Raw genomic sequence first — 24502 nt, forward strand, 5'->3', positions numbered from 1 at the left:
AAAAATTTCTAAGAAAACAAGTGGCAATCGTTGCAACCAAACTAAATTATCAAGCGCTTTTTTATTTCTTAGAACAAAGCCCGGTCTGCGTTTTTCGCGTAATAAGTAAATTTGTCGTAAAAAAAAATGAATGCTTAGGAATTTTTTTTTAAACCAAGGTGAAACCGATAGATAAACCGCGACCGGTCACTTTGCCCAGTTACTGTGGACGTATTTATGGAATACATGCGTATCGGGTAAAATCCAATTGTTTTTAATTCGGATTTGGAGTATAAGTTGTTTACGGACACGCGCATTCAAAAAAGCGAGATATAATTTGATTGGCGAACTAGCGAATGACGTATTTCGTCAAAGGTCCAGACAAAGCGGCGACAAACGCTCTGCCTAGCGACTGATAAGAAGGTTACTCGACATGTACTTTTATTAAGGTACACGTTTATTGGCAATCTGCATGTGTATTCGCAATCACACGGTGTAGACGAGGAAAACCGCACGTAGACCGCGACCAACAACCCTACCACTTCTTCGGACCACAACCTTGCTCTGACGTAACTTGTTACCGAACAATCTCGTCGATTAATCGAATCAAAGCTCGTTCGATGACGCTGTTAACGGATAAACGTTATGACCAATACGAAAACATTTATCTCGCCTTTGAAAATGGGGGTGTGTGCGCGTTTAAACACGTGCGTCGATCAAAATGGTCCATTAAAACGCCACTTAAACCAATTTTTGGTATACGTGACCCGAAGGAATCCTTGTTTTCTTATCGCTGAGTCATCGATTTTAACCAGAATTTTGAGACGGTTAGATGCTTTATGCTAATGGTTTGGTTTTGCTGTAGGTCAGTGAAATTTGTCTATACCAGACTCACACGACTTAGTGGGCGTTGCTTCTAGGTATTCTCAAAGAGGTCACAACAATAACGGTGATTTTTTCCCGTCGTGTGACGTCGATTTTTTTTTTATTTTGAAATCTTCCGTAAGTCGTAATCGTCGGTTATACGTCTAGTTAAAGAAACGAGGACGAAATTTTATTTTAAATATTTCAAAGCGATCATGTGCTTCGATATTTTGCTTTCGTCGCGTATATATAGGAACTGATTTTGGCAAAAATAACGTGATTCACACGTACGTCAAGTAGGTACCTACTAAAATTATTTTTTGTTTGGTCACATGTTCAGGGACTAATTTAAATTTAAATTGCGTCAGAGCTTTTATAGAGAGGAAAAGGGTCATGATATTTTAAATAATATTTACCCATTGAACGTCGCATACGCCTTATCGCAAATTTATACTCATAAGTTTCGTTAACTTGTCATTACCAAATACACATTATTTGAGTTTTGGGTGTTTATGGCATTTCCTAGATTTTTCCATCACTTCCCTATCGCTTAAAACCGTCAAACTTTATTTCGAATTGTTTTTAAAACCAATGCAATACTAGCGACATCTTATGAGAAGAACTTGTATTTCAGAGGAACCATTCATTGATCGCTTTATTTAAATACCCGAGAGGTGAGAGTTAGTGTGCTTGTTCGTCGACAGGTGACGCTAGTATAATAGGGAATTATATCGATTAAAAAAAATGTCGTCTATTGGAGAATTATTTAAAAATTATTATTAAAAATTTAGACATAAAATTGTAACATCAATATCTATATGCTCTGAGAACATATAATAGCATAGCACAATGTACGCCATACGATAAATAAAATAAATAAATAAATAAATATTTAAAAAAAAAATATGTGGTTGATACTTGATGATTATTGAATATTTGATAAGTGATTAAAATTTGTATAAAAAACTATGGTGGGGTTAGCCAACAATTTTGGTATCTGTGACCCCATCTACTAAGAACGTAAACTGCAGGAATACCTTTACATTATAAAGAATATGTCGATATTAAAAATAATAAAAATATTGGTTGACTTTGGTCGCTGTGGGGAGTTTGGTTTTGGCCGTTTGTCGGTTTTGACAGTTGTTATAATATTATATAAATAATTTTACTACCAAGCTTGCGACAAGATGCTAAGTAAGTTTGGTTGCATAAGATGAAGGAGATTAGTAAACTTTTACGCATTGTGATAACCGCTCATATGATTTGTTATCACCCATTATCAACCTAATCAAAATAACAAATAACATGAGTAAACTAGTTCCAAACAATCAGATATAGTCGACTACCATTTTCAAGTGTATTTGCATTCGATGTTTTAAGTGTTGTACCACAAACGGACCGTTTTAATTTTGTGTAGGTTCGAAAGTGGTTGTTCAAGGTTTTCGATCGCGCTTTCTTTTGTGGTATTAAACACTGGTTTACTTTTAACGAGGATACTCTGTACGCAATTTAATTCGATCGTTAAATAGATCACGCAAAATATTGTGACGTCAAATTTGGTAATAAGAAAACGAAAAGTGAAATTCTAGGTACCCGTTTTATAGGTATCATAAACATAATAAACTGCGACTTAACCTTACTTATTCAAATAATGAAGTTATCAGGTATGCTTATCAATCTATCGATACGTTCCATTTATTGAAGAAAATATCTTGCGTTATGAAAGTGAATTATTTTATTTTAATATCAATAGGAATTTGATTATTTCGCTTTGTTAGGTTCATTCCCATAGAAACGTACTTATAATCGTCCACATATGTTTATATTGTTTAAAACATTGTTGCTTTTCATATTTTAAAGTTGAATTTGCTTTAGGAATGTACCGTTTCGTATAATAAGGCAAGCTTCCAGCCATGGAATCGGAAGAAGCTCTGAGATATTATATAGATGAAGTCAAGGATACTCAACACGATATAAACAACATAGTGGATGAAGAATATGACTTTAACGGTAAGCTGCCTCATTGTTTTTTGTATTTGAAATATCGAATTTAGTTTCACCCTTGTCATATTAAGTTGGATTAAGCGCAATTGAAATTTATTGCACACTTAATTTATTTGATAAAATCTTAAATATAATAAAACAGGCAGTCTTTGCGTTATTTCATGTTTAGTGGTAAAGAAACACGGAAAAAAACAAGTTGAAAATATAATTGCACATTTTTTGATGGATTTTATTTTTTTTTACGTAAACCATATAAAATAAAACAAAATGAAAAACGATCCAAGGCACTTTGGGCAAGTTTCAGAATAAAACAGTTTGGTTAGTTTCCCTATTTCTCTTTATTAGACGATTTATTCATGATTGACAAAAAGTAAAGGGGTTATTGCCAAACACATTTTTTTAAACCTAAGAAATATAACCAACTACACTAACATGTGAGGAAGACGGAGATATGTTTTTTTTAATGACCAGTAAACTTAACATGAAATTGTTATCGTTTCTTGTTACTTTCGAAAACTTCGATTTTTCGGAAGTATCTATGCTCGTATAAAAATTGTATATCTCGGTAATGGTAGGTCCGATGGGATCGCCATTGGTACAGAAATGATCAGCGTCGAAAAAACAATTCTTTTTTTGCCTGTGGCCGCTCTCCGTTCTCGTCTTTTGGTTTTTCCTGAATCACTTTAGAACCGTTGGTCGTACAAAATTGAAATTTGCCTGCCTCGATGGCCTCGATGCGACTCTGGCATCCATCTGTCTTTCGCGATTTTCGACGGTTTTTTGGACATTGGTATAAAACACGATAAGTGTCCGAAATTTGAAGGAATCGACTTCATATTTGGCAGATATATGCAGCTTTGCCCCGTGACGGAACCTGTTGAAATGGGGGTGCTGGGGGGTCGGGAAGTATTAAAAAAAAAATAAAAATCACGTGTGGAAGGGTCTAAAAAAAATACCATTATTCACAACCGTTTACAAGACTGAAAAAATCTTGTACAAGAAGACGCAGAAGATACGCCTCCATTAGCTTTTACTCTTGACAATTTTTCAAATATATACAGGGTGCGCCGCAAATTAAAAAAGAAAAAGCTGAAAAATGGGGGGTCCCCCTATTATTATGAAAATTGTTCTTTTAGGAAGTAAGTTATTAACCGTAAATCAAAATTCGTACAAAAAATAGCCAATCCGTCCAGACAGTGTTATAGGCCCTATCAAGTGATACAATTTTTGTATTTACGATTTTCGTCTGTCACGTACACTGATCGAGATATTTGGAAAAAATCAATCAATCAAAAAATTTTTTATCCTATTGAGAAACGTGGGAGATCTAGGGCTCTAACTTTTACTTGCGGCATTTTTGGATTATGTACAGGTTGTGTCGATTATTTGTAAAAAAAAACAAAGAGATCCTGAAAATTGCCGTTTTCGTGAGTAAATTAAAAACTATAAAACATGTGATAATTGTTTTAAACAGTGTGGGCGAGATATTTGAAAAAATATAATTTGGAATCGCTATTATTTGTAAAAAGTTTTGAATTTACCAAAGTTTGGCGTACCTTTGAAGTTCGACGATATGTGAAAGACACTTCATACAGGGTGCATGCACAATGAAATTACATGGATTTTGCGAAAAATCTATAGTGGTTCGCAGATGCACGGGAGAAAAACAATACCTTCCTCTAAGACAATGGAATGGAATGAAAACTTGCCCCGCCCAGTGACGATTTTTCGAAAGCAATCTTGTTATCAATGGTCGGAAACTCCAAGTAATAATTTTGATGTTCTTCAGAGACGCGCTAGGATTTGCCATTAACGAAAAAAATTCGCATGCTAAACTACCATTTGGTTTTGATATTTTTGACTTAGCTCTTTTTTCCCATGTACTGTTCATTTATAAACTCACGAAAACTAATGAAATTCCTTTTCAGAGGTCGAACAAGCCACCGACTTCTTGCAGAAGGCGGGCTTGACGAATTTATCTTATTTACATCAACAAGGCAAAGAAATCTCGGAGAATGTGCTCGTTAATTCAGTTAAACAACGAAATCTGACTGAAATTCAAACGCAAACAATTAGATCTCGAGTGGCCACGTTAAACAAGACTTTAAGAAGTAGACAGCCACGAAGAAAACATCGGCAAGATGTGCGGGACGTCGCTTGGAATCTTGAAGTCGGGTGAAATTCGCTTTGGCAAAATACAATTTGCTCATAGGGATTTTGTTTACAGACTTCAAGCACAGGAACAAGATCGAGAAGTGCTACCCCGGACTCGTTAGACTCTGGGGACAATGGCAATTCTCACCACGATGATCTCACCTGGGACGAAGAGCAGCAATTAACTTCGCTACCTCATTTGTAAGTTTTTTTTCAATTTGATGAAAATTTGACATATTTTTTTTTTATTAATTTATTTCTTGATTCGTCGAATTGAAATTGCCAGCATTGCTTGGCAGTTTCTTGGAAGCGCAATAACACGAGCAGTGGAATTTCAGTTCTAATCTTTACGTTTTTATAATAAATGACCTATTGTTTTAGCCTAATTTATTTGATAGCCGTCGCTTCGCTATATTTTTATAGATTTGCAAGTCGAGTCCTATCATAATTAATTATTGTCTTTAAATATCGCGAAAATGCGAACTTTTGACTCGTCGCAGTTGTTTATTTACCCCGGTCAAATCATACTGTGCCTTTGTGAAAACTTTTAAAATCATGTTTTCTTTTTTATCGCCCATCGTTGCCGTGTTTTCGTAAATATTATTAATAAAATTAGCTGGTCAATTAAGTAACAGGGAAATTTCAGTTCTTTGGGTAACGCGCCTGCAAAAGTAAAAGTCAAATGGACCTCAAGCGAACCGTGGCAAAGTAAGAGATTCAGTAAAAACGATAAAGGGGACGTAGCTCATTTGGGTTCGGAAAATGTGGTTTTAAAAGGTTATCAGCCGCTTACGGAAAGCGGATCTCTCACCAAAATTCACAGGGAAAGAAGCGGAAGCGATCCGACGACAGAAATTCATTTAAGTCCGCTCAAAATTGAGAACGCGGTATAAACAACGTGCCCTTATTTGAAGTAACGGGTTTTAACTGGACGATTTTAGGAACTGTTAGAAAAACCAGGCGATATTGAAATCGTCCAGGGTCCGAGTCAGGTCAATACGAACCATAATTTTAGTCGCGTTTACATCCATTGCAACGAATTGAATGATAATAACGGTGCTCTTAGTTTTGAAGGACTCGTCAAGCAAAACGAAAACGTCAAACGTGATATACTTGTAAGTACACCCGCCCCCTTTGGGATGGTGCTTTCACATTTCACACTTCCATTTGTGATATTTGAAGCTCATTGCAGACAAAACGTTCCATCACCCTTATTTGGATTTCGTCACAATTAAACTTCAAAATATTGTTATTCTAAAAAAATCTGCTGTTTGGAATATAATTTTACTCATCATATTACGCGCAGCCGCTGGAGTTCAGAGAAATAATAAAGAGCTCTATACTCTACATTACTTCCTCTACTTCAATTTTCAATAAATTTTTCAGGGTTTCAACTTCACTCATTTTAAAAGTAGTGTTATGCCTTGTTACAAGTCATTTCGTCGGCAGCAAATTTCGTACGAAGAGGTTTATTCAAATTTACAATATCCATTAGCTCCTTTTTCAGTTTATCGTCATCGTGATCGTCAGCTCTTTCATTTCAGACATTATTTTCTCCAAGGTAGGTGACAATCTTGTTAAGTAAAACGAATGTATTATTTTTATAATGGTAGTTTTTGTCCTCTTCATTCATTCTATTCCTATACTTCTCTTTGGTAATTTGACGACTGTTCAACTGTTGAGTGTTCCATTCGCTTTGGAGAACCTCGATTAATTGCTTTTTGGTATAATCTTTGTGAGAATAAATGTCGTTATTATACATGTAGTTTTGGATTGTTGCTTTTGTGTCACATGCGGAAGGGGTTTTAGTCAACTGTCTACTGTGATAACTTGCATTGTCCATTATAATGACGCCATTAGGAAGAATGTTTCGAACTAGTTAGTTTTTAAACCAACTTTCAAATAAATCAGGGGTGGTGTCTTCATGATAGTCCAGAGAAGAATCTTTAATATTTTTCGCAGACAGAGAAAGTCCATTTGGAATCCAACCATCTTTAGAGCCAGCATACCTCTTTTTCATAGCGCGTTTGTTTTACACTTATCAGTTTCGCCATTTCCGAATTCTAAAAGATTCCATTAAAACTTGCCTTTTGTCAATTTTTTTAAATCTAAAACCCATGTGTTGAATACACTTCCATAAGGTAGTTCTGCCACATTTGACACCGGCTTCATCTTTTTTAAGCCTCCTAATTAAGATATCTATATCTTGATCACTTTCATCTACACTCGAGAAAATGTCAGCATCGCTCCTTTTGTTCCTCGCTGAAATGGGATTATTCACAATTTTCCATACAGTTGATGTTGGAATTTTCGTCAATGTGGCCGTTTCTTCTAAAGATGCTTGCTTGCTGGCACCACGTTCAATGAGAGTCAAATAAACATTGTTTATAATTTCCTTAGTCTCAATAGTGTTTTCTACATTTGGGCGGGAGCGTCTCCTGAGGTACACTAGACTCGCACATATTTTGCATAATTCGCACACGATTCAACACAGGCTGCATTACACACGAAATAACAATGTTTACTAATAAGTAGTATACCAAACCAAAGAATATTAAACGCAGGTAGGTATAAAATTATTTTCTATTACGGACCACAATTTTACCTGAAGTTAAATTCCGAAACTTTAGGTAATAATCTTGTTGCATTGTATGTTAATTACCGCCCTTGGATAATCCCATTCAAAAGCAATTGGTCACTTTCTTATATCTATGACCAGACCATAGCATTCCTGTTTATTGCCTTAGGTCAATACCATTTATTTGTGAAAGTACTATACCCTTTGATTTCCGAATTATTTCCGGTATAGAATTCGGAATCGAACGATGGAGTATGCATCGACGAATTTAGTGATAGCGAGTATCAGTATTTAAGACCACTGCTGTACGTGGAATTAATTGCCATATTTGACCAGTATAAGATAAAATATTCAAAGAAGAAGGCCAGTAATAAAACGAAAGGTCGGTTAATTTTTTTTTTAAAACAGTTGCCGTTTGTTTTGGAATACACTTATTTTTAGGTGGTAATGTGTTCGGGGTGAACCTTTCCACGTTGGTAATGCGCGATATGCCAAGACCGACCGACAACAGTATGATACCTCAAATATTTCAAACTGTTATCGATCAGTTGAACGCCAGGTGTTTATGCGAAGATGGTATATTAAGATTGGCCGGACAAAAGCAAAAACTGGAAAGTCTTTGTTACGAAATCGAAACGAAATTTTACTCCAACAGGAAACACGTGGACAATTTACTTCAAACGGCGACGGCTCACGAACTAACCGGAGTACTTAAAAAACTGATTCGAGATTTACCCGATCCGATTTTCACCATGGAATTTTTGGATATGTTTTACAAAACGGGGGGTGAGTAAGACGCGTCTAAAATGTTCGACGATAATTAATTTGCTTAATAGAAATTCCCAACACCGAGGATCGAATAAAAGCGTTAAATCTGCTGGTGCTATCGCTTCCGATAGAACATAGAAATACGTTCAGGATTTTATTGGACCTTTTGCTCAATATTATTAAACACGAAGCGCAGAACAGAATGAATTTGCATAACGTCGCCATGATCGCCGCTCCCTCATTTTTCCCGCCGAAAATATTGCTGCCCAAGTGAGTTGTAAAGTCCGTTGGTTTTCTCATTAAATTCGCACCGTAATTTTTGAAATAGGGACAACAGGAAACTTTTCGATAAGCCAATCACGAAGGAGGAACTGACTAAACAAATTAACGATGCGGCCGTACGTTGTTGTATCGTGGAAAATATGTTTAGCGCTAAGGAGAAGCTGTGGACCGTGCCCGAATATTTAGCTATTCAAGCACGCGAAGCTCGTAAAAAAAAAGAAAAAGACAAAAAATTGGTGGGCCAGCCTGTACTATGGTTGTGTTTTTTTTTTTTTAATTTTACGTATTTTTGTAGGGCAACGGCAAAGCGAAGCTAGTGAGGAGCAGCACTCAATACGAGCCGACCGCGAGATCAAAAAGGGATATTTTTGTTAAATAAGCAATAAACGAACCGCTCCAAAGTATTATCAAAGCAATATCAAAGCAGGACCAATTTTTATTAGGCTACGAATAAGGTATTCTTCCAGGGTTGTTAAGCGACCCCTTTGTTATTAACGCATTTATCATTTACATAAGTTTTTTAAACCAAGACTGTTAGAATACATTTTTTTTTAAAACATGCCGAAGAGCCGATTGAATTTTAAATAGTTTACACAGAGACCCAGCTAAAGGTTGTCCTAGTACCTAGTCTTTACATTACCATAGCGCGAACTGAAATCTCTCACCTCCTCGTACACCAATATATGTTTGTATATTCTTTAACGAAGTTGTGATGTTATTATTAATAAGCATAGACGTGTATTGCGAAACATTGTGCCAAATTAAAAACAATCCATGCAATAACGACGATTATTTATACAATTAAAAATTATATTAAACTTATCGGCTTGTTTATTTTCCCTCGAACAATAGAAGCACATTAATTACAACTTAATTTTCCCGTCGCGTCGGCCTAAAAATATCATCATAAAAACTCACAATACACAAATCTCCGCGAAAAACTGGAAAAAAATCAACGCCACTGAAGTAGTAGGCAATAAATCGCTATTCGGGACACCTGCACGCGGTAAAGAAACCCATAAAATCTTCAGCGCGGACGACAATTTACCGGGTCCCTGCATTTTAAAATGAAGCATTTTTTTTTAACTAGAAATATATGGGACACTCGCTTAAAAATGACAGCAGGTTAAACCGATTTTTTTGTCTTTTGTCAGTGTGTACAATAAATTTTAATTAAGATATGATACAAATCGTTAAGTACTATTCAATATTAAATCGAGCGAACACAAATAAATTACAAGAAAGAAAAAGTATAACACTTGTCAGGTGTTGACGGTTCGATTTAATTTAGAAGTTAGCAAAAATATGGAATATATAGCGATAAATCAAATTGACAGCAAAGTAATTTTTTACTTTACAAACCTTCCGCGTCTGTTGTTTATAAGTCAAACAGTGCATGCTGCTAAATTATTGTAAATTCAAAAAAATCGGCACACCTTTTTTAGTTTTGAAAATTCGTCATCTGGGGCTTTCAATTTGCTACAACATATTCAGAATTTAAGCATGAAAATCAAATTTTGCTCTGAATAGGTTAGGACTGGTGACTTGATACACTATTTGCATCTCCCACGATATTATTAAATTCAAAATATAGATGACACCGCATCTCGATTATTTATAACACTTTTTTACGGGTCGGTGCACAATTATTGGAAATCGGACCGTAAATTTATCTTGACGTTCTCTTTTTTTCGCTGTCACCAATAGTCTAACGTATTTATTCGGAAAAAGGTTTGACTAGGAAATGGATTGCTTGCAAATTGGCGTTTTTCTATCGTTATATATAAATATAATATAATTATAAAAATGTAAAAAGAGTTTAACCTATTGCCATTTTTCATAATATTTTATAACTTTATTTTTATTAGACGCGTGTCGAATTTGTCATCTAGTCAATTTTTTCCACCCGTGGAAGATTTTATGGCTTTTTATGGCAATAGCGGCATCTCCAGATGCTGTCACTTTTATTTACTGATTTGATTTACCGCTCTTACCCATTAGTTAGCCAAACCATTTAAAATAATTATTAATTTCCAGGATACAACCATATTTATTTAGACACTTTTTGGATTTAATGGGCAATGCAAATGGAGTATTAAAGTCCCTGGTTATAAACTATCTAAATAAAAATTAGATTTTGATTTTTAATGGTTTTCTTTATGCTATGGAAAAAGGTGCAGGTGGTGCGAATAGCGGCATCACCAGATGTTGTCACTTTCATTTGATTTACCAATCTTATCCATCACCTTGTCAAACCCTTTAAATTATATATTTTTAGAATAAAGGCATTAGATTAATTTTATTATTAATAATAACGTTTAAAATAACATCATAGGCGTTGCAAATGTACCTTTAAATTCTCAATGTTACGCTAATTTCAAAAGGTTTCAAAAGTGCGAGAGGTATAATAAATTTTTTGACTTTCTAAGTAATTAAGGTGCATTTAATAAAAAAGCAATTTGCAAAAGCTTAAGACCGTAAATTAACCGACCTCCCATAAATTAATGCAGAACATAACCTAATTAAATCATGGTTACAACAAGATTGTTCACGCATTTATTTTATATTATAATATTATCGTTGACGAATTAAATCGTACATTTTCAAATCTAATCGTAAAAAACGGTAAAACAAAAGCCCTTTAACCTGTTGTTATTTTTCATGGTATTTCTAATATTTTGTGTTTATTAGACGTGACAGACAGCTAGTAAATTTTCTTCCTGGGATTTTATTGCTTTTTTATCGCATCCAAGAAAGTGCAGGTGCAGCGGCTTCTCGACATGCCCTATTAATTTGTTGCGTATTGATTCAGACGGGTTTATTTTGTTCCGCTGTTTTGCTGGGAAATTTATATATATCCCATTTTGATAGACGAAATATTTTTCAAATAAATTTAAATCTGCATGCTATACCACCCTTCATAAGAAATATATTTATGTGCTTACAACTCGATAGACATATTAAACTTCTAGGTTTATTATTAAATATTTTAAGGTTTAGTTGAATGTTGCATAGATTTAAGATGCTATTGCGGTCAATTAACTTTAACTAAAATCGCTGTGGATTTTTTCAGGAAGGGGGCAAAGCAAACAAAACCAAGTATCGCATTTGCTTAATCTTCCATCAAATAAAAAACCTGCCTGCATTTTTTTTGACAAAAAATAAAGGAAGTCGTAAAATCTTTCATCCCCAGCAGAAAAAAATTACTGTCCGTCTGCGTCTTTAGAACTAGGGTGAGAAATTTGATAAAATATGTTTTAAAAACAGATGAAACGGATTTTTTTTTACCTTGGTTTACAATTAAATTAGATAATTGATTTATAATAAATATCGATGATTACTATTCAATTTTAAATTCAGAACATATATTTGCACAGCTACAAATAGCCTAAAAAGTTAGTATTTCATTCATTAAGGATAATATAATACTTATTATTAAATATTACTAGTAACGAATGAACCAGTTTTTCTACTCCCGTCTGTAAAATACCTAATTACGCACCGATCTAGCGTGCGGGAAGCGTCACTTTACACGTCAGTTTCGTTTCCCATGAATCCGAGCCATTTCGGACATTTCCGGGATTTCACCGCACGGGCTTGGGAGCAATCGGATGTTTTTGGAGATATTTCCCTCACTTTGAATTTTGACGTTTGCCAATTCTGGCAGCCATGAATGTATTCGTGTTTTGCGAAAATGTACCCAAAAACTAAGGGTCGTAGAAAAAGTATAGTATGCAACACGTTCGGTAAACTTGTTGCATAATAGACGATTTGATGTGCATTTATTTTCCTAATGTTATGCAGTTGACGGGTAACTGAGTTTCAGGGAATAGTTTAAAAAACATTGGAAAAAATTGGACATTAATTTCGATCGTTAAATGCAACGCCTCTGAATATATTGCGCATAAATCAAAGTGACAGCAAAGACGACCGGTCCGTGCTCGGGTCGAGCAAGGACAGCCATATTTATTATCGAGGGGGTCATTTAATTTATTACTGTTTAAAGTTTGCAGTATTGTTTTTTTATTAAACGCACTTAAATTATTTAATAAGGCAAACAAATCGTTACAGGTCTCTAAATTTTACGTCTATAATTTGAACCATAAATTAATTCTGACAGTTATTTCGGAGGTCAACAGTCCCATGTGTTTATTTGCAAAAATAATTAATTCGAGGGTTCGCCAACTTGATGGGTTATTGACAAATTGCTGTGTTCTTATCGTTATGTTTTTTGTAAAGGATTTTTTCGCCCTTCTGAATTCTTCTCGTCATTGTATCATAAATAATTTTTCAAATAAAATATTGCGTACATAACATTTGACAGAGGAATTCAAATTTTTATAGTAATTTTGAGACGTAAAGAACTATAAAAAAATTGAAGTGCATAAATCTCTACAAAATGGGAAAAATTGACGCTACTAAATTAATAGGCATTAAATCATGTCACACTGTTCGAACAAGTAGCATTTTTTGCATGCGATAAAGGAAGTCATAAAATCCTTCCCAGTTACTTTGTGTTTAGTTTTTTTTTTAATTAATACATCTAGATTTAAAAAGTCAAAGAAATTATAGGTATATTTGTGATAATTGATTTCTGTACTATTATAATTGAACAACAAATTTATTTATCAAATAAAATACGAAATTCAATGTTTTCATTTTTTTTCCTTTCTAAGTTGCGGAAAACAACAAAAATTAAATAATGAAGAATTAAATTTTTTATTAAGAGCTTAAACTGTGTAACAAGTTTTTTAAAATATATTTTTTTGTTGAAAGGTTAATTACTTAAATTTGCTTTGCTTTGAATTATGGCTTGTTGATGTACAGGGTGTCCGAAATTTAACGGGGACTATTGGGATCTCTGAAACCGTAAGAGATAAGAAATCGGTTAGATAGAAATTAATTATAATAAGATTAATTGAAAAAATTTTTGCCAATTTTAGGGTGTTTTTAAGTGTGAGGCATGCATTTTCTCAAAATGATAAGCTCATTGAAAATATTCAATAAAAAATCCAGGTCTGTATTTAAAAAAATGAATAATGAATAATGTCAGGGGAGAAAAAGTTGCCATTGGAAAGTGTCATTTGTTTTTTTTTTTTTTTTAAATAAGGCCAGGAAAAAATTCAAATGAAATTGCTGATTTTCAGTTTTTCCCGGATATCTCCGCAACCTATAAGAATTTTCTCGATTTTGATTTATATTTTATGATATATTTATAAGTATAATTAAACATGATTTTTTTTGCTACCGGTTAAATTGTGAGCCAAACGGAAACTCTTTTATTTCATTCGATTGAATCAAAAAAAAATGCTAAATAAAAATTTAATATTTGGAAACAATTTACATAGGTCGTTTTTTCTATAAAGTGTATCCCATTTTATTGATCCAATTTAATCCGCTCTCAGTGTCCTTCTGTGGATTATATTCAAGTCCAATCCAGTCATTGTACCCTTCTTGCTTGAGCAAATCAAAGATGTATTTGTAATTAATTTCCCCCTCAGTATTCGGTTCATTTCGTCCTGGAACCTGAGCAATTTGGACGTGACCGATATATGACGTTAAAGCCTTAATTGTATGCGTAATGTCTCCCTTTATTAGTTGCAAGTGGAAAATATCTAGTTGCAGTTTTAAGCTGGGGCTGTTGATACTTTTTAAAACAGCCAATGCTGAAATTGTGCACAATATATATTTTCATTTTGCAAAAAACATAATGACCTAGTATTCACCTTTCTCGTATGAATTCATGTAATATCCGGGGACCGAATATTTGTTGATAGGTTCTATAAGCCCTATTAGGTTCTCTTTTTCAAGCACTTTGGCAGCATATCTTAAGTTTTCCACGTAAGTTTGATCGTGAATACTTGTAACTTCATCATTTACGCGTCCCGACATTATATGAATTCTGAGGAAGTAAATAGTTTAAGAAACTTTATTGGGTTGCAAAACCAACGGTTGTTACTTTTTTGCTCCCAGAGCTTTCGCAAATTCTATTGTAGTCTCCAGATTTTTTTTAAATTCATTCTCTGATCCCGGCAACGCAGCGTGTCCAAGCTCACCTTTAGTTACGTCCCCTAAAATTTAAATAAATGAGTAAGCTACGTTTAATTGAACAGTAATTTGTGTTTCACCCGTTAATATATTAATAAGAACCTGCTCTATTCCTGCCGAATTTTTGGCACTTATGACTTGTTCTTTTGAAAACCCATAAGGGAAGCCAGTTTCAACAGCTTTAAACCCAGCTGCCTTGGCAGCCGAATATCTCTCTAACAACGGCTTTTCTTTAAAGAGAAAAGCCAAATTGGCACAGAACTTGGGCATTATTTTTACGTGAAGCGTTGCGCCACTTAACCTTAAATAAGATACACTCGTTATGTTTTATCAATCCTTTTTCATTTATCACGTTGATAATGTTATAAAATTAGTAAACAAACGTGATTTCGCATTTCTCAACTCATTGGTTCTATGAATGGGTTTCAATTTGTAAGAACTGGTTAAAAAAAAGGAATTCTTTTGCCATCGCATCACCAACGCTGGTTGGGTGTGTTTACGTTTTTCTAACCTTAATAACCTCCACATAATTGGTTTTGTGCTGAAGGAAATATTGAATATTTTCGAGAAATACAAAAATGATTGAGATAATTTAATGGCACCGTTAAGATGCTAAGGATATACTTGTTCTTATTGTTACTGTACTGGACCTGGGGTTTGGAATATATTCTTCTAGGATGTTACAAGCCTTCCAAGCAAAATAGACTTTTAAAGCAAGCGACGGGTAGTATAAATTGCGCTACGGAATGCAGGAACTATCATTACCGGTATTTCATGAATTAAGCAAGCCCCGAAATTTGGAATTCACTTTAATTTCCTGTCTAGGTATGCCAGTTATTTCGGTGGAGAATGTTACTGCAGTAATGATGTAGGAGAAGAACTTTCCAATACAAGTTGTAAAATTTTCTGTTCACAAGTAGACTGCAATGGCACATACGCTCTAAGGGATGTCTATATTACGGAAAATATGGGTTGGTTTCTAAGTAACAGTTTAATTGAATTTTGACCGTGAATATTTTAGCAACTGAAACCAACCTTTCCTTAAGGATTGAAAACATAACTAGCAATAGTTGTCGGATATTTTGGAGCAAACCAGCGCTAATTGCAGGTGTTGTGGGTTATACCATAACGGCCACCATTCTAAAAACCTATTCCAACTACCCTCCAACACCAATGGTTTGGGTTTATAGCAATGACACATTTCAGACAGAAATATCCCCTCTTAGATCTGCTTCAGAATATAATATTAGTGTAGAAGCTAAATACAATGACACCAATAATCTAGCAGAAGCCTACCAAATACTAGTTACCAAAATTGGAGGCAAGTGGTTATTTGGGAAACACACGAGGATTACCAATTCAATAATTATGTCGAATTTTTAGAGCCAGATAATGTGCCCTATCAACCGGTTATTGTCAGAGATGATGGAGAAAAAGTAACAATTAAATTATCACAGACAACCAATAACAATGGACCAGTGAGTGCCTACAGAATAATTGTCGTTAATTCAGATGATAATCAGGGATTTTCAAAGGATAACATACTGTCCTATAAAGACGCTCAAAGGCTTGGTCTGAGCTACTACATAGCCGCGGAAGTACGTCCAGAGGTGTGTATTTCTGAACGATATTTTTGTCGTTATTATACAATGTTTTATCCCGTCTTAGGATATTAACAGGGAATTTATTGTCGGCGATGGGAAATTTTACGGATCATATTACAATGCACCTTTAAGTTCGGGTGTAACACATAAAATAATTCTTGGCCTTGTGAGCAATTTCAATGGGGAAAGCAAAGTTGTTTACAGTAACGCTAGCGGTTATAACAACGGGATTTCAATTTTAAACGTTTACGACAAAGAAGATGGCAGTATGAATGGTGTTCCTTTGTTACAAATTTTTAATTTACCATATTGTATTTTAGATGACGCTCCCGCTGTTATAATTGGTTTATCGGTCGCTATCGGGCTACTTACATTTATGCTTATTGCGGGAATAATAGGATTTATAATCCTGAAGAGTAAAATAGTTAACAGAAGACAGAGACTGTCAGATAATCAGGAATTAACTTTGCAAGGGCCCATGATCGAAGTGGTGAGTACATTTAACGAAAGGTTTTTGCAATCGCTACATGTTTTTGTTGCTAGGAAAATAATGGATATATTCACGAGGAGGAACACATACCCGCGATTTCACACTATCGCAACTTAAAACAAAAAGTTAGGACGATTCCAGCGAGCCAATTAAAAATTGAATCCACGAACTTGCTGGGCATCGGAAAATTTGGAAAAGTTAACACAGGCACTCTGCATGAGAACGACAACCTAATTACAGTCACTTGCTACAGTATATATGATAAGAGGATGAATCAAGAAACTAAGCGAGGTAGTATGTGTTTTACACTGACGAGCAAAAATTTAGGTCACTCGAGAAATTGCAAATTTTTTAGTAGGTGGTAAATTATCTAACCTACTCTATTTGGTTATCTGAATTTAACATTTAATCGGAAAATTTGATGTTGGTTTTCATGATTTTGCAAGAAAACAACATGTCTGTTATAAACAAAGCCCAATTAATTTTTATTTGTAACTAAAGGCACGAGTAACAATTAACAATATTGAGAAAACCCGAAAATTAATACCGTGTACTCCCTGCGGATTACATTCTGGTCGACGTTGTTCCATTCCTGCATTAGCAACTCTCTTAGTTTTAGGATATCTCTTGAGCTGGTGTATGCCTACCATATTCTATGGGATTCATGTCTGGACTGAAGGCTGACCAATCAAACCGCCTAATGCCCACCTCATCCAGATATTGACTGACAATTCTGGTGGTGTGGAGTCTAGAATTATCGCGCATAAAAATCGTCACCAAGTCTTTCATCAATACAACCCCGACGTCCCGTGAGGCAAAAACACAGTACTTTCCTCCATTCCTAATCATTCCAGTTTGAATCGGTGCAATGGCGGCCCAGTAGCCATCCTTCGACAAGATAATTCACTAGCACAAGACTTCTTTTAACAGTCCATCCTCTAACATTAACCTAGTCTTTTGCTGATTCTCCTCGCAGGATTGACATACATTTTATACAACAGATCCTCCTACCAACAATTCTTACAGTTTCTTCTTTTCCTCTATCATCTTGTATTAATGCTCCACAACAATGGGAGCTAAAGGCATTATGACCAGTTAAATACATCTTAGATCTAAAATACACCAAACAGTCATAAGTTTTATGGAGATAAATTGGAAAGTACCTAACGCACAAAGTTTTAATTAGAATGAACTTACGTTATTTCTTAAAAAGTCGAAACTACGCTGACAATAACTGACAGATAACAAATATCTCTATCGGCATTTGTCGGAAAGCAAATAATTCACTTCCTACTAGACCGATGATTCGGTTTTTTACAAATTTTTCTTGAGTGACCTATATTAAAAGTACCGCTTATTATTCAAAACAATGTTTTGGGACCACATAGATATAATTCCAGGAATGTTACAAGAATTGGACGTTTTAATAAAAACCGGCAACCACGAAAACATCTTAAATCTCATTGGTACATCCGAAACGTCACAAATGGTGGTTATAATAATGGAGTACGCGTCTACAAATTTAAAAGATTTACTCCTGAGTAGCAGGGATCATTTGCCGGATAAATTTAGCAGCATGTCAGAGAAACAGGCTTTCGAATACGCCATAGGTATCTGTAAGGGAATGGCGTACTTGCATTCCACCAACGTAAGTTGATTTTTTTTTTCAATTTAAGTTTCAAATTGCCTGGTCTATTCTTTAGATCATCCATAAACAGCTTTGCGCGCGAAGTATAATGATCTCTAATGGAAGCACGCCAAAGATAGGGAGTTACGGGATTGCTCAATTCTTTAGTCACAACAAAATACCCGACTATACGCGATGGACGGCGTTGGAAGTATTTAAAAGTCACCAACACCACCCCAAGAGTGACATTTGGTCATTCGCCTGCTTGTTATGGGAAGTTTGCTCTCTTGGTAGGGTTGTTAACCGTTTTTTTAAAAACTTTTGTTTAAGAATTTCTTTTTAGGGGGCACTCCATATGGAAATATTTCGGATAACAACGAGATCCCTCAACATATAGCAAAGGGATTACGTTTGCAGCAGTTAAAATATGTAGGCGATGACATGTACCAAATTATGCTGGATTGCTGGCAGTTAATACCAGACGAAAGGCCCGCATTCCTGAATCTCATTGAATCGTTACAACATTTACGCGATCAAAGTCACAATGTGACAGACGTTCTACGTTTTAACTTGTATTCTAGTTTTCAGTACGAACAGTTTTATCCCGACATGGAGTTGTCAGTACGACCTGTATTTTAGTCCCGTATGCGTTGGTACTTGAAATTTACTTAAATTAGGGAAACATTACTTAAAATGATTTGTGTTGACGATTTTTGTGTAAGATATCCTTCGAAACTTAGTGTATAGGTACCATTATTTATTTTGACCATTATATGTGCATGCTCCGAAGAAAATGGTTTTTAGGTCCAAATAAATTATACAATTCATAAAACAAAATTGTCTGATCTGCGCTACCGTAGGATTTTAACGCCCTTTGACCTCATCTTGGACCCTTTCTTCCATTCTTATATATAAAAGGACGTAAAAATATGCCGGTGATTGGCCGATTATGACAATTTTGTGATAATAAAAGCGGATATTTATATTTTAAATATTTTTCTCAATAAAAACTGTGTTCAGTTCTCGACGTATCATTTCCTACTATACTCAAGATATACAGGGTGTTTCAAAACTAAGCGAAAAACTTAAAGGGGTGATTTCGTGTTTAAAATAAAGGGTAGTTGTATAAACGTTGGGTCATACTGCGCCACAAATATAACAATAAAATATTACAAACTTTCTTCAATTCTTTTTAAAAGAATGAATAAATTGTGTTAGACTACCCCTATCCTTCCTCTTGACTAAATTTCAGGACAATTTTTTTTATTTAGAATCTTTTAAAACCAGCAATTTTTTCATTATTACTCCACTCTTCCTAAATAAAAAATAGAATCTAAAAAAATGCGACAACGAGACAAGAAGAATTATTAAATGTCATAAGAAATAAACCAGGCATTAGCGACTCAGTAAAATGGAAAACACTTACTATAACAATTATACAATTTTTTGCTCTACGTGGTTCGCTGATTTGTTGTGTTTTTATCGGGATTACATTGTTTAAATAAAATATTTTTAAAGAATGTATTTATTCGCCGTTTACACATGAATAGAACAATTAATTTCAGAAATGTTTATTAATATAACATTTTTGAATTGCAATTGTTTAGAAGAATATTAACAAATGTGGTGCAAAATACTAGCATCCAACTAAATATATTCCTATTTTTTTTATATGCAATGTTTTGCATTTTATTTTTTTATTTGGAAACTAAGTTTTATGAAAAAATTGCATGTGCATGTCATTGCCTAAGTTTTTCTTTAAATTTGATGATAGGATGATAGGATATGCACAAAGTGTGTTTTTATATTAGTAATACTGCCGTAATATTTTAATGTATCTATTTTCGTTTTTAATATATTACAAACCATCGACTAAAGTATGGCAATGAAGTAATGTTCATAAAAATATTAAATCAAACAAGAATAAGAAGAAAAAACACTCTTGCAAAAGCAAGGTATTTGCTATGTTTTATCAACAACCATTCTATATTCATAGAAATATAAACTTCTTTTAAATAAATTTAGAGATGCAAACGGAAATTCATAGGAGGTGACGTCATGCGAGCCCGATCCAATCAAGTTTGAGTTCTTAGATTTTGAGAATACGACCCCAAGCACAAGCGCGCGTATCGGTGGAGCCATCTGTCTGTCGTCTGTTCTTCATTGCCGGTTGTAGACTGTCAGCGTGAAGAAGTAGTGTGGAATTTTTGCCCTATTATTCATTTCTTTCAACAGGAAAAAGCATCAAGTAAGTTTTTATTAGCTCGTATAGTGTTTTGTCGTCTTCTGTGATAGGATATTGTATTGGCGGTCGCTTCACCTTGTCGCGCGTTTATTTTAAACTTGCTTTTATTGGGACGCCATATTTGTGTGCCGTGAACGACGGTTAGTAAACCCCGTATCGATCATAACCGTAGACGGTGCTTTTAGTAGTCCTGTTCTAGTCGCTGTAGTGCATGCTTGTGTGAGTGTGTTATCGGCATCGTTTGCCAGAAAATCTAACTTAGGATTGTCGGATTAAGTTGTAAGTTGCATTTAAGGAGCACGTGCCAACCAAAAGAAACAAAATCGCTCGCTAACGAAACGATGTAGTTTTTCGTGAATCTTGGCGGGTTGTGGTCGACGGGGTACAGTTGACCTTCAATATTTTCGAACGAATTATGAAAATCTCGCAAGTTATCGCTAATTTTATTAAGGTCGTCGTTTTATTTGCGGAAGGTGACGTCAGACGATGTCAATTCGAGAAATTCTTTCGTCATGTTTCATGCACGCCGAAGTGTTGTCCCTTGTGGAGCATTGTACCCATTTTTGATTTTTGGGGGGAAAGGGGCGCGAATCGAGCAGCGCGATCTCTGTATCGGTTTGTGTCCGAACTACGCATTTCAACCCGGTCCGGCGGCGCAAACATCAAGGCGCAAGGTGTGGCTTGACGCCATTTTGATCGCGCAGTCTCTCGTTAGTAAGCCGGGTTCGCACATCTTGGCCGCCTTGTGTTAAAGCGATTTCGCATTTTCCAATTAAAACCGGGTTTTGTGATTTTCATTCGATCCCCTCGCGATTCGTGAGGCTTAAAGCGGAATCTCTCGCAGATTACAGGTTAGAGCAGAATGTCTGTCCCCGACAAAGATGAGCTGGTGCAAAGGGCCAAATTGGCCGAACAGGCCGAAAGGTACGACGACATGGCCTCCGCTATGAAATCCGTCACAGAGACCGGAGTGGAACTCAGTAACGAGGAGCGAAATCTTTTATCGGTGGCTTACAAAAATGTCGTCGGTGCCAGGAGGTCTTCTTGGAGGGTTATATCATCAATCGAACAGAAAACCGAAGGCTCCGAACGGAAACAGCAGATGGCTAAAGAATATAGAGAAAAAGTAGAGAAAGAACTGAGGGAAATTTGTGACGATGTTCTTGTGAGTATTGTGCTTCCCCCAATGGAGTTGCGTTATTGTTCAATTATTACTATGATGTTTAAGAGTATAACTTTCGTTCTTCTGAATAGTTTTGAGGAAATTCTCGCTGATGTTACAAGTGATGTTTTAACATCGCAAGTCCCTGCGTTTGCCTTAAGCTAAAACCGTCCTTGTGTTTGTAGGGTCTTTTGGACAAATACCTAATCCCCAAAGCATCTAATGCAGAATCGAAAGTTTTCTACCTTAAAATGAAGGGTGACTACTATAGGTACCTTGCTGAAGTCGCGACAGGAGACACTAGAAATAGTAAGTGTTGTTAAAGATCATGTCAAGTTATTTTTAATTAACTTCCTGGCAGTTTGTACAATTGTTAATGTTTTTCAGCTGTGGTTGATTATTCCCAAAAAGCATATCAAGATGCTTTTGAAATTTCAAAGGCGAAAATGACGCCAACACATCCAATCAGGCTGGGTTTAGCTTTAAATTTCTCCGTATTCTACTATGAAATATTAAATTCGCCAGATAAAGCCTGCCAATTGGCTAAACAGGTTACTATGGATTTCATTTTCAATTCAACAGGCAGAATTACAATTGGCAAATTTATCTCAATAGGGTATCGCGAGTTTATGTGATCCTTTTTTGAGGATTTTTCAGAAACGATTCATCGAGATTTCATTTGGGGGGGATGCCGAGTAGGATATACTTTTTGCACAAATAACACTTGAAATTAATGTTGTTGTCATTTATGGGGAGCCTTAAGAGGAAAGTAATAATGATTTTTTTCTGTAGAAGTGGTCGAGGATTCTCAAAAGGCATACCAGGAAGCGTTTGACATTGCCAAATCGAAAATGCAATCAACACACCCTATTCGACTGGGCCTGGCTCTAAATTTCTCGGTGTTTTACTATGAAATTATCAATTCCCCGGCGCGTGCCTGTCACCTGGCCAAACAGGTTTGTCGTGTGTGTCCCTAATGCCCTGTAATTCTGCCTGTACGCTACTAACCAACCCTCAACACCCTTCGCAACGCTTGTGAACCTCTCTAAGTCTTGTTGTTTTTTTTTCTTCTTTTTTTAATAGGCCTTTGACGACGCTATCGCAGAGTTGGACACTCTGAACGAAGATTCATATAAGGACAGTACGCTCATCATGCAACTGTTGCGAGACAACCTCACACTTTGGACGAGCGATACGCAGGTGATTATTTTTTAGGGTTGCATGTAATTTATTTTGTTTCCTCATTGCCCCCGAGTGATGAGATGCAGGCGCGTTTTTAATGGGAGTTTCTTTCTGTTTCAGGGGGAGGCGGATGAGCCTCAAGAACCAGGTGATAACTGAAATGTGTCCTCGTCCCTTTTTTTAATATTATTCGTTACAAATGAAATTTCTTGTAAGTTAACGTATTCGTGGAACTTTATTGTGAAGTTTCATTGACAGTTTTTAAGTTTCACACAGCTGAAACTTTTGATATTTAACAATGTTTTTAGGAGATATGTAAAATCGTTAAATTTAAATTGTATTTCACATAAAACACACAATCGGCGTAACTTTAACCACCAGAACATTCAAGAAAAAAAATATATCATCATTTCTTTTGTTTTTTTTGTTTTGTTTTTTTTTTGCCAGATGTCGTGTGATCCAGCGTCAGTTTCTTCATCTTTTATTACTTGTTTTATATTTGATTATTTTATATATTATAGTGTATCCCTCCTAAAATGTGTAATTTAATTCAACTTTTCCAGCACTTTTAAGTTCTAACTTGTTAATATTAAATTTATTATTTAATAATGTTGTTTTAGTTTTTGTTACTGATTTTCTTTTTTTTTTTTTATTCCGATCTTCTCGTTTTCCTTATTGAGGAATGTCACGGAACCGCCAGATATTTTTTTTTTTTTGTGTTGGTTAGTCGCCGAATTTGTTTAACCGGGATTTCATTTACGTTTGCACTGCGCAGGTCTTTGAAATAGACCTGAATCCCCTCCCTTCCAACCTGTACGTTTCGGTAAAGGAAACACTCACTTTGGATGTGCTATATATAAATGTATGAATATGTATTAAAATAAACGCTACCAGCTCTATTTGTTTTCTGTTGTATCTGTCAAGTATATTTGTCAGATATAAATAAATTTTTCAAAATCTCTCCCTTGTTTTTGTTTACCTCGGTAGTTTTCCCGTTCGCAATGCGAAATACTTGTGAAAGTGCGGCTTTGGTGTTTTTATATTGAACTTTTCAATAGTTCCAACCTGCACTTAAAAGATTGACAATTTACTACGAAGTAAGTATAATTTTACAAAAATCGGAACTGTTAAGTAATTCTTTAAGTAACAACTATTAAAAAAAGAAACCGAAACAATCGGCAAAAAATATACTCTATACAGAAAAAATAAGCAAAACCATTCAAACATACTTATAAAAAAATATTTATACAAAAAGTGTAATTATCTGACATTATATTTTTAATTTAAGAAATTTAGGTGGAAAATTTAAATTAATGCATTTTTTATTTGTCGAAAAGCGTTAATATTTCCTCTCCATTCCACTTTAAAATCTTACTGTATCTTTGGCGTACTTGAGGTGATATTACGACGGCAAATCGAAAATTTAAATTTAAAAAAATCCCCCAAAATATCAAGAAAGGCAATTGAATTAAATAGGATTATCATTAGCTCGAAATAGAAAATTATTTATTTTTA

At 35.0% G+C, this 24502-nt stretch overlaps 4 protein-coding genes across 11 annotated transcripts; 3 read left to right on the top strand and 1 right to left on the bottom strand.

Annotated features, from left to right (window-relative positions):
• Positions 1-1920: 1920 nt before the first annotated feature.
• On the top strand, positions 1921-9451 carry LOC132695577 (rho GTPase-activating protein conundrum-like). 3 transcript variants are annotated; one of them, XM_060659906.1, is made up of 11 exons: positions 1921-2037; positions 2719-2853; positions 4776-5017; positions 5075-5202; positions 5648-5888; positions 5943-6116; positions 7811-7961; positions 8021-8365; positions 8416-8617; positions 8676-8865; positions 8925-9451. In XM_060659906.1, exons 2-11 carry the CDS (start codon positions 2757-2759, stop codon positions 9006-9008), a joined length of 1854 nt encoding a protein of 617 aa, XP_060515889.1. In that variant the 5' UTR covers positions 1921-2037; positions 2719-2756; the 3' UTR covers positions 9009-9451. The 3 variants fall into 3 exon arrangements, with proteins under 3 accessions (XP_060515889.1, XP_060515887.1, XP_060515888.1); XM_060659904.1 differs by lacking the exon at positions 1921-2037 and adding an exon at positions 2081-2507; XM_060659905.1 differs by lacking the exon at positions 1921-2037 and adding an exon at positions 2081-2256.
• Positions 9452-13889: 4438 nt separating this feature from the next.
• Positions 13890-15468, bottom strand: LOC132695638 (putative hydroxypyruvate isomerase). Of its 2 annotated transcripts, none has more exons than XM_060660008.1 (5): positions 15443-15468; positions 14758-14978; positions 14589-14700; positions 14356-14531; positions 13890-14295 (listed from the first exon to the last, which is right to left on the bottom strand). In XM_060660008.1, exons 1-5 carry the CDS (start codon positions 15451-15453, stop codon positions 13988-13990), a joined length of 828 nt encoding a protein of 275 aa, XP_060515991.1. In that variant the 5' UTR covers positions 15454-15468; the 3' UTR covers positions 13890-13987. The 2 variants fall into 2 exon arrangements, with proteins under 2 accessions (XP_060515991.1, XP_060515990.1); XM_060660007.1 differs by lacking the exon at positions 15443-15468 and adding an exon at positions 15189-15298.
• LOC132695637 (putative inactive tyrosine-protein kinase Wsck) lies at positions 15287-19412 on the top strand. 3 transcript variants are annotated; one of them, XM_060660005.1, is made up of 10 exons: positions 15287-15444; positions 15503-15648; positions 15699-15998; positions 16061-16287; positions 16346-16547; positions 16602-16771; positions 16825-17062; positions 18172-18419; positions 18475-18688; positions 18742-19412. In XM_060660005.1, exons 1-10 carry the CDS (start codon positions 15287-15289, stop codon positions 19035-19037), a joined length of 2199 nt encoding a protein of 732 aa, XP_060515988.1. In that variant the 3' UTR covers positions 19038-19412. The 3 variants fall into 3 exon arrangements, with proteins under 3 accessions (XP_060515988.1, XP_060515989.1, XP_060515987.1); XM_060660006.1 differs by having other exon boundaries at positions 16346-16544; XM_060660004.1 differs by having other exon boundaries at positions 16346-16771.
• Positions 19413-20507: 1095 nt separating this feature from the next.
• LOC132708822 (14-3-3 protein zeta) lies at positions 20508-23947 on the top strand. Of its 3 annotated transcripts, none has more exons than XM_060681424.1 (6): positions 20508-20646; positions 21488-21808; positions 21991-22114; positions 22193-22356; positions 22889-23005; positions 23108-23947. In XM_060681424.1, the coding sequence occupies exons 2-6, from the start codon at positions 21506-21508 to the stop codon at positions 23144-23146; spliced, it is 747 nt and encodes a 248-aa protein (XP_060537407.1). In that variant the 5' UTR covers positions 20508-20646; positions 21488-21505; the 3' UTR covers positions 23147-23947. The 3 variants fall into 3 exon arrangements, with proteins under 3 accessions (XP_060537407.1, XP_060537405.1, XP_060537404.1); XM_060681422.1 differs by lacking the exons at positions 20508-20646; positions 22193-22356 and adding exons at positions 20763-20922; positions 22598-22761; XM_060681421.1 differs by lacking the exon at positions 20508-20646 and adding an exon at positions 20764-20922.
• The last annotated feature ends 555 nt before the right edge of the window (positions 23948-24502 follow it).

The sequence above is a fragment of the Cylas formicarius genome, unplaced genomic scaffold, assembly GCF_029955315.1.
Source record: "Cylas formicarius isolate icCylForm1 unplaced genomic scaffold, icCylForm1.1 PGA_scaffold_12__32_contigs__length_19106922, whole genome shotgun sequence".
Classification (NCBI taxonomy): domain Eukaryota; kingdom Metazoa; phylum Arthropoda; class Insecta; order Coleoptera; family Brentidae; genus Cylas; species Cylas formicarius.

Bases quoted from the DNA above. Each gene is read 5' to 3' on its own strand.
- LOC132695577 (XM_060659906.1), top strand. From the start codon at position 2,757: ATGGAATCGGAAGAAGCTCTGAGATATTATATAGATGAAGTCAAGGAT. The intron at 5,203-5,647 runs GTAAGTTTTTTT...GGGAAATTTCAG, and splicing joins TTAACTTCGCTACCTCATTT to TTCTTTGGGTAACGCGCCTG. The intron at 8,866-8,924 runs GTGGGCCAGCCT...GTATTTTTGTAG, and splicing joins AAGAAAAAGACAAAAAATTG to GGCAACGGCAAAGCGAAGCT.
- LOC132695637 (XM_060660004.1), top strand. From the start codon at position 15,287: ATGCTAAGGATATACTTGTTCTTATTGTTACTGTACTGGACCTGGGGT. The intron at 16,772-16,824 runs GTGAGTACATTT...TTTTGTTGCTAG, and splicing joins AAGGGCCCATGATCGAAGTG to GAAAATAATGGATATATTCA. The intron at 18,689-18,741 runs GTAGGGTTGTTA...ATTTCTTTTTAG, and splicing joins ATGGGAAGTTTGCTCTCTTG to GGGGCACTCCATATGGAAAT.
- LOC132708822 (XM_060681424.1), top strand. From the start codon at position 21,506: ATGTCTGTCCCCGACAAAGATGAGCTGGTGCAAAGGGCCAAATTGGCC. The intron at 22,115-22,192 runs GTAAGTGTTGTT...AATGTTTTTCAG, and splicing joins GACAGGAGACACTAGAAATA to CTGTGGTTGATTATTCCCAA. The intron at 22,357-22,888 runs GTTACTATGGAT...TTTTTTTAATAG, and splicing joins CCTGCCAATTGGCTAAACAG to GCCTTTGACGACGCTATCGC.
- LOC132695638 (XM_060660007.1), bottom strand. The intron at 14,701-14,757 runs GTGAAACACAAA...TTTAAATTTTAG, and splicing joins TCTTATTAATATATTAACGG to GGGACGTAACTAAAGGTGAG. The intron at 14,532-14,588 runs GTAACAACCGTT...TTACTTCCTCAG, and splicing joins AAAGCTCTGGGAGCAAAAAA to AATTCATATAATGTCGGGAC.